At 41.1% G+C, this 9206-nt stretch overlaps 1 protein-coding gene across 1 annotated transcript in view; it reads left to right on the forward strand.

Moving 5' to 3' along the window:
- Nucleotides 1-9206, forward strand: part of fbxo28 (F-box protein 28) — a 42379-nt gene that overhangs the window by 6496 nt on the left and 26677 nt on the right. The window contains exons 2-3 of the mRNA XM_019872096.1: nt 4047-4156; nt 8743-8881. Coding sequence (XP_019727655.1) covers nt 4047-4156; nt 8743-8881 — 249 coding nt within the window. The remainder of the gene's footprint in view (nt 1-4046; nt 4157-8742; nt 8882-9206) is intronic.

A 9206-nucleotide genomic window follows, 5' to 3' on the forward strand; every position in this document is an offset into this window, starting at 1 on the left:
CCACACGAACCCCCCCCCCCCCAGCCCCCCAAGGATGAGAGAATCTTGAGGAGTTTATCTGTGTGTTTGTTCCTGTCTGGGTGTGAGTGTGTGTTTTTCCTGTATTTGTTGCACGCTGAGCCCAGGCACATCAGCAATGTCACCACTGCCCCCTATTTCTCATGCGCTTTTCAAAAACCTGTTGATTCAAACAAAACATCCATCTCCGACACAGCTCTCCCTCTGTCCTCCAGGGATGGACTGAATGAGATATGCAACCGGAGCGAGTGTTTTTTTTTTCTCCATTCTTTAATACACAGTGTTTTGCTCTTCCAAAGCATCTCTTTCCCCAGTGAGTGATGTGAGAGGCGAAGAGTAAGCTTGAAACTACAGCACAGGTTGAGCATGCTACATGCTCTTCCAACGACTTGCAAATCTCTGACAATGACAGTGCCACTGCTACCTCTTCTGGTGGACGTGCAAATACACTTTATTCTCGTAGGACAAAAAAAAAAAAAGGTTCTTGATGTCACACCACTGGCATCGCAATGCTCTCCCCCCATTGGGCCCAGCCTGATTTTTTCTTTTTTTTTGGTCCACGGACCGCTTTATTGTCAGACAATATTTTTAGGGATCGGCCTTCAAGGCCAGATAAATACAATAAAATAATATGATATGACCTGCGTGAAAACTGTGGTATTTTTGTAACATAATAATAAACACGAATCATCACACGAGGAAAGTCCGATCTGGCCTCAACACTCTGGTCGCTATGGTAACATTTAAACGTGCTTTCAAAATAAGATACATCGCAAATGAAAAGTGCATGAATAATACAACTCACCATCGCCACATGTTATGCAGAGTGGGCTTGGTGCGTGGGAATCTCCCGTTGAGATAAATCCGTGTCTTAAGTAGGACTCCTGATACTGTCTCATTAAATGTAGCCTTCTTTTCCTTGGAAGTCGTAGGCTCCTCTTCTGTCTCCTGCCTGGGTCTTTTCCCATTCCCAAAGGGACTTTCCAAAGATGCGTTTTATTTATTTATTTATTTATTTTTAACTCATTTTGCTAGCTCCCAGGTTTCATTTTAGCGGTATCCTATCACGTGACCGAGAAGCACTGCCTTCACCTGCATCAAGAGTGACATACTGTAGACGGATATAACAGCGAATCCGGTAATTTTTCAAGATAAAACAGCTTTCAGATTCCTCAATGAATTAAACGGAAGTAATGTAAGTTATTTATTTTTTCTGTGCGGCCCGGCACCAAATGACCCGGGGGTTGGGGACCAATGCTCTACAATACAGTAAACATTCTCTAGTACGGACTCGTGTTTGCGCTGTCCAATTTGTCCTGATAACAGAAATTCCTCATTTAGGAAATTAGCATGGTACATGTCCTTTATGAACCTGCAAGTATGTTGACAAAATGCACGTGTAACAACACAATCAATAAGATAGAAAAATATACTGTCCAAAAGCTGTTTATATAACAAAAACTGCAATACAGGTGTATCCCAAAAAAATCACAACAGTAAAATACGTACAGTATTTTAATGTTTATTTTTTTCTGTCTTTGGAAAAAAATATGTCTATTTTGGATTGTTTTGTTGGATGCATTCTTTGGTTTATGACAATGTTTGCCTGCGTGTCATACAGTTTTGTTGCTAGTTGCAAGTAACTGTCCCGTTGATCACCGATGTCTGGTAATTCTTGTGCATACTGACGGATTTTTGTTACCATTTGCATTGCTTCCTTGCTGGATGGTGGCTTGTCATCAGGAGTTGAATCGATGCCTTTTTTTTTAAAGTTTCATAGATTTGCGTCTTTCCGACTCCGAGTGTCTGCTGGATGTTTTGAACTTTGTGTCCAACCTCGCTCAAACTGATGCATTTCACTCACTCCACTCCAGTCATTACAGTTCTTCTACGTTTCGATGCCATGATCTATGCTGATGCTTTGAAGCTAGTGCCGCGTTCTACAGGACATTAAGTGAATAAAGTTAAAATCATTCACAATTACAGTAAAACGCACGCCAATAAAAACTCACTTACACGTCGTCATTTCGAATCCGATGATCGAAAAACGCGAAGTGAAAATGTGTCTCAGCGTCATGTCTTTCTGTAGCATCGGGTGGGCGTTGCGTGTATTTAAGCTCCCGCGGCATGACGTCTCAATCCGGGTTACGGGTCGTGGAATTTCCGCTTACGTAAGTTCCGGTAACATGTAATATCGTAGTCAAAATGTTAATTTATAGGTTTTTGTTGCGGGTGAAAGAAATTCCTTTTCATAGAATTCCGGAGATGGGAATATTTACTATATATATATATATACATACATAAAATAATGTAATTTTTTTCCCCCTGGTGCAAATTCGTGCTTTGCCCTTGCGTTTCGGAAGTGACATTTTATGGCAGGCCTACCTGTAGTTGTCATGGTGGACTGCTGTTAATAGGTTTTCGAATGTCTTTTCAAACATAGTTGTATACATTTGAGAATAAAGGCAAAATGATTTTAGTTAACAATGTCTTACAGCATCTGTCTTTTCCTTGGTCTTTTTATCATTTTATCAGACAAGCGCAACAATTGCAGTTGAAACATTTATTGTGATATTAAAACACGTACAGCACAATCATGATATGCACTGTTTTAAGAATCATATTTTTTTTTTTTTTGTGTCGGTGACATTAAGTGTGGTAGAGAGATGTGAGTTTCCAGATATAATTTTCTGGTTAGAGGACCGTAAATTGAACTGCTTCGCACACTAATTGCTGACCAAATACAGTATAGTTCAGCCTCAGGGTATCAGATCTAATTGCTCGAAGTATACCTTTGGCTGTATCCCATACTTGTTTGTAGGACTGAGTGATATGGTCTAAAAAATTATCTTGATATTTCAAAAAAAAAAATCACAAATATTAATTAGATGATATTCTACCAAAAAAATACTGCAAATTTGCACTTGCTTCACTGAAACATTATGAAGAGGCATTTTTTCTGAACAACAATTATTGTTTGTATTTTAAATTGCTTCGTAATAAAAAATAAAAAAAAACATTGTACAGCAATATGCTACAGCAATATTTAACAAATAAAAAAAACTTCAAATTATGCCCAGCGTACTTTGGGTGTTTTCATTGATTTTTGTGAATGCTTATGCCGCTTAAATGTTTGCTATTACACCATAATGACAACAACATCAGATAAGGAAACCTTTATTTGTCCCACAATGGAGAAATTTGCATAAAAGTCAGTCTACCACTGCCACTAACTACAGCAGTCAGAATGTAGCTCTCTATTTACCGGTCCATCTACGTTCCTACCCTCACCCATGGTCACGAGCTTTGGGTTGTGACCAAAAACACAAAATCTGGCCTGAAATGGAAGCACTTGAAATGAGTTTCCTCCGCAGGGTGTTTGAGCTTTCCTGTAGAGATAGGGTGAGAAGCTCGGTCATCCAGGAGGGACACAGAGTCAAGCCATGTTGCGAGTAGACAGATGAGGTAGCTTGGGCATCTGGTTAGGATGCTTCTTGGACGCCTCCCTGGTGAGGTCTTCTGGGCATGTCCAACTCGCAGCAGGCTCTGGGAATGACCCAGGACATGATGGAGAGACTGTCTCCCGGCTGGCCTGGGAATGCCTTGGGATCTTTCCGGAGTGTTGGAAGAAGTGGCTGAAGAGAGGGAAGTCTGGGTTTCTCTGCTGAAGCTGCTGCCCACTAGACTGACCTTGGATAAGGGGTAGATAATGGGTGTGTGGATGGAGGTAAAGAAAAAGTCAGCTGGTGGCAGTCATCACCTGCTGTCATTGGGTGTGAAATGACTGAAAACGTGCAATATGATGTTTCACCTTTGAGAGGTGCTAGACCTGAGCACAGTCTCTAGAACGCGGAAGACAAAAGCTGCTTCAGTAGCTGGAACAATACGCATACTGCAAGATTTGTCAGTTGATGGGAAAATCTACACAGCCCGGAAAGTGCACAACGGATCGCCTTTTCTGATTTGAGCACACCATTGAATATGCCCCTGTTTGAATAATATTGTCTTTTGTTGTTTATACCCTCCAGGTTTGTAAGCGAATGGATATGATCTGCCAGCGTGTTCTTAATCAGGGCTTCCTCAAGGTGGAGCGTTATCACAGCATGTGTCAGAGGCAAGTCAAAGCTCAACTTCCGAGGTAAGTGTCATATGTCAGAAGAAGTGCTTACATTGATGCTTATTCAGTGGCACCATGCAGGGGTCTGGTGATGCACGATGCCAACTCTTTATTTTATGCCCAACCCCATGATTAAAGTCTAAGGCCTAGTACATTAGTGTTTTGACGTGATAAAATTTGCCTCTTTTCACTATTGCTTCTCAAATAGTGGGGCGCACGCACAGCAGAGAGCAGCGGACGAGCTCGAGTGGCGTCGCCACAACAGTAATACCCTCGCCTCGCATTCTCATGGCCTCGTCATACCTCTGAGATTTCGAAATTTCGGCGAGAACGGAAGCCACAAAGGGTGCATGAGCCCAATCACTTAACTTGATTTGCAGGCCCGAGCCCGAAGCAAACCCGAGATTTCATATTTTATTTGTGAGGACTCGGGAAGAGGAGGGGTGATTTCTGATAACAAAGCCTGTCTTTTGGAACGAAATCTAAGTTAAACAAGACTGGATAAACATTTGCATCTTTTATATTTCTGTTCCTGAAGAGGTTACATTAGCGGACAATTTTCCATCATTGACGGATTTTTTTTAAGAGTGGACGGAGAAAATTTAAGGCCGTCCGTCATTTTGACGGGTTGAAAATTGAGCCATTCACCACAGCAGCAGTACGTCCTTAAGAATCGAGTGCGGCACTTGAAGAGAGAGAAGCAGCGAGACCAAAAAGAACAATGACGGCTGGATCATAAAGATATGAAGGAGTTTTTTGAATTGTCATTGCGAGAGTTTAGTACAGTACGTGTTGTGATGATGCCGCTTCTGTTTTTTGCGAACCACGGTCTCTCGTGGCCAAAACTATTCACGGCCTCGAAAAAAAAAAAAAAAAAAAGCGGCGCGAGAGAACACTACCCCCACCCTCATCTCTGATACAGTAATCCCTTGTTTCTCACGGTTAATGGGGACCAAAACCACCCGCGATAAACGAAAATCCGCGAAGTAGCGACCAATTAACATATACAGGTTAAAATTTTTTTTTTTTTTAAGTCCGCAAAAAGTCCGCAAACGGTCCGCGAGAAGCTGCAAAACAACAGCGAGTCACATAGAGCAACATATACAGTACTGTACTCCGTGTATATAAAAAAAAAAATCTTTTTTTTTTTTTTTGTTTGAAAAAAATCCACGGTGCACTGAAGCCACGATAAACGAACCGCGAAATAGCGAGGGATCACTGCATTGTGCTCCTGAGTTAATGTTGCTGAACTGAATTTGAATGTTATTATTTATTGATATTATTTCATTTAACCTTCAGAATGAAATGGAGCAATAAATTGGTCAAAAATGTTTACAGTTTAAACAAGGATTTTTATTTTGTTTAATTTCAGGCAAATTGATGCACTGAAAACCTTTTCTGTTACAGACTAAAAAACAATGTTAATAAAGTTATTATTTGCTCTAAGTTAAACTATACTTATTTTTTCTTTTCATTAATGTTAACAAGGATTTAATGTAATGCAAAGGTGTACTGGGAACAATTTTATCGACAAATGAAATTTATAGTGGCAGCAGAGGGTGGGAGACGGGCGCGAATTGTTTTCTTCTTGTTGGGGGGGGTGTAACAGGAAATAATTGAGAAGCACTGGTTGAACTCATTCAATGCCAGCCATTTTAGATAATCACGACAGCTGAGTGCCAGCCACTTTAGAGTATTTTGATAGATTTTTTTTTCCCAGGACCCACGTCTTTTACGATAATTGATACATCCTTCCATTCCGCTTATCTCGGGTTATCAGGGGCAGCAGTTTTTTGCAGGGAAGCTCAGAATCTGCTCTCCCCAGCTCCTTCGTTCAGCTCTTGCAGGGCAATCCCAAGGCATTCCAGCCAGGAGACGGTTGTCCTCGGGAACTCCTCCCAGTGGGTACCCCACCAGGGAGGTGTCCAAGAGGCATCCAAACCAGATGCGGGATCCACCTTATCTCTGGCTCTTCTTGATGCAGAAAAGCAACGGCTCGACTCAGAGTAGTCTCTTCTAGATGATCAAGCTTCTCACCTCAGACACCATGTAAAGCAGCGGTCCCCAACCTTTTTTGTCCCACGGACCGGTTTAATGTCAGACAATATTTTCAAAGACCGGCCTTTAAGGCTCAGTTAAATACAACAAAATAATATGATATGACCTGCATGAAAACTGTGGTATTTTCTAAACATAATAATACACATGAATCATGACACGAAGAACGTCTGATCTGGCCGCAACACTCTCTGGTCGCTATGGTAACGTTTAAACGTGCCTTCAATATAAAACATGTCGCAAATAAAAAGTGCATGAAAAATACGACTCACCATCGCCGCACATTATGCAGAGTGGGCATGGTGCGTGTGATTCTCCTGTTGAGATAAAGCCAAATCTTAAGTAGGACTCGTGACACTGTCTTATGAAATTATTTTTCTTGGAAGTTGTAGGCTCCTCTTGTGTCTTCTGGCTGGGCCTTTTCCCCTTCCCAAAGAATCTTTACAAAGATGTTTGTCTTTGTTTTTTTTTAATAATTTTGCTCGCTCTTGTGTTTCATTTTAGCGGTAACCTATCACTTGACCAAGAAGTGCTGCCTTCACCTGCGTCAAGAGTGACATACTGTAGACGGATATAACAGAGAATCCGGTGATTTTTCGAAATAAAACATCCTTTCAGATTCCGAAATGAATAAAAAGGAAGTAATGTAAGTTATTTAGTCTTTCTGTGCGGACCTGCACCAAATGACCCGCGGACCGGTACCGGTGGTTTGGGGACCACTGATGTAAAGGAAACTCGCTGGTATCCGGGATCTTGTTCTTTCGATCACGATCCAGAGCTTGTGACCGTAGGTCTCCGAGGCTATTTGTTTACTTTGGGTCTTGCGCACTTGCTAAAACACTCAATCAAGACTGTATACACATTTTTATTTGCCTGCATTTGTTGCACTGTTAATGTAAAAAAAATGTGAATGTAATTGTATAATGTATGTTTATCTTTCTCTTTTTTTCTTGAATGTATTTAGTATAGATGTTAATATAATATTGAACTCTCTACTGAGCTTCTCTTCAGTTTTCAGTGCAGATGCTTTAAAACTGGCAGTTTGAAAAAGTTGAAAACCAATAAAATGGTGAGACAGTAATCCCTCGCTATAACGCGGTTCACTTTCCGCGGCTTCGCTGTTTGACGCTTTTTTAAGTGCAGTTTTTTTAATGCTTTTTTTTTTAAACAGTAAATTGTGTTCTGCATCCTGATTGGCTAAGGGACTGACCAACATGAACAGTCTCCGCTCCTCGTCTCTGTACAGCTTGCCAAATTTACCCTTGCAAATTTTTGGTCTTTGGTTTGATTGTATCAGTGGCTGAAGCTGGTCTGTCAAGGAGGGGAAGCTCAATTTCGGCCGACATCATAAAATGTGTCCGTTTATTTATGCGTGAATTCTACTCTCCGTTCCTTTTCAAAAAAATGAAAAGGATGCCTTCACATAAGATTGGTGATTGGCTCACTTCGCTGTCAATCAAAACGAGATTCAGCCTCAGACAGATCATCCAATCATCATGCAGAGAAGCTGAGCGCCCGGGCCAGCCGATATGCTGAGCATCGGATGGGCGGAACAAAACCAGCATTTATCCAATGACTCGTCTCGTTTCAATGCATTGGGACAACCTACACTGAACTCTCTAGACGCCCAGCATCCGCGCGGTCGATGCTCAGCGTCCACACAGTTTAAAGCACAGTGAAGCTGCGGGAATGAATGAGAAGAGAGTTGCGTCGTAACCAGTAATAAGAAGCTGATTCGGAACAAAAGTTGAGCGTGTTGAAGCACATATTTAGTCAATGACATGTCCACACAATTGTATGTACATACATATATTTGATCACTTACTTTTTGACATTTTAGGGGAAGTTGAGCTTGCAGTCTGAGAGCAATCGCCTCTGCGTTGTATACATAGTTCAGTATTGTATAATAACTGTAAAAAATAAAGCTGGCTATCAAGTACCAAGTACAACTTTATTGTCAAATGTGCTTGCTGTATGTGAAACATACAGCACATTTGAAATTTCGTCCCTCTTACATTTTTTCTTTTTTTTTTTTTATTTTTTTAATAAATCCGATTTCACGGATGTCGCTAATCACGGGTTCTTTTTGGAACGTATAACCCCCGCGATAATTGAAGGATTACTGTAATCGAGTTTGGATGATATGAACATTTTTAAAAAATGTTTTGTGTGTGTGTGTTAGGGAGCTGCCAATCAAAGCTGTTCCCCCTTCCCTTCAAATCTGGCAACTACTACTGACAATCAATATATATATATATATATGCATGCATGCATGCGAAATTGCCCCTGGACACTTTATTCCGAAGGTCACTGGGAAACACAAAGTTCTTCACCACGATAAGGTTACAGCTAAAGAAGTTGGGTTGGTAAAACAATGATTTTGCGGTACGAGCTATTTCTTTCCAATCATTCAATTAGCTTTTGTCCCTGTTGCATCCCTCCACTGACAGCATGCAATTTTTTTAAGGCCGTCTTATGTCTCAGCCAAATCTTGTGTTATTTATTGTAGGCGTTAACGTAATTTTTTGACTTTTTCTTTTCTCCCCCAGACGAGAGTCTGAACGAAGAAATCATTCATTGGCTCGTCATGCTGACATACTCGCTGCTGTGGAGACGCGCCTTTCTCTCCTGAACATGACGTTCATGAAATATGTTGACTCCAACCTCTGCTGCTTCATCCCTGGAAAGGTTGGCTATTTGAACTTTACTTTTATCAATAAAGTTGTTTTGAATTAATGGGGGAATGTGCAATTTTAAAAGAATTTTTTTTGGGGGGGGTCTCATAAAAAAAAAAAAAAAAAAAAAATGCCCCGAGTGCTCCGACCACCACAGGCACGACTGTCACCTTTACCTTCCAGGCTCTCTCCAGCTCCTCTCTGAGCCCTTGGTATTTCTCGAGTTTCTCGTGTTCCTTCTTTCTGATGTTTCCATCACTTGGGACCGCTACATCCACTACAACGGCTTTCCTCTGCCCTTTATCTATGATCACGATATCTGGTTGGTTCGCCATTAC

Source organism: Hippocampus comes, unplaced genomic scaffold (genome assembly GCF_001891065.2).
Source record: "Hippocampus comes isolate QL1 unplaced genomic scaffold, H_comes_QL1_v1.1 scaffold269, whole genome shotgun sequence".
Lineage (NCBI taxonomy): Eukaryota > Metazoa > Chordata > Actinopteri > Syngnathiformes > Syngnathidae > Hippocampus > Hippocampus comes.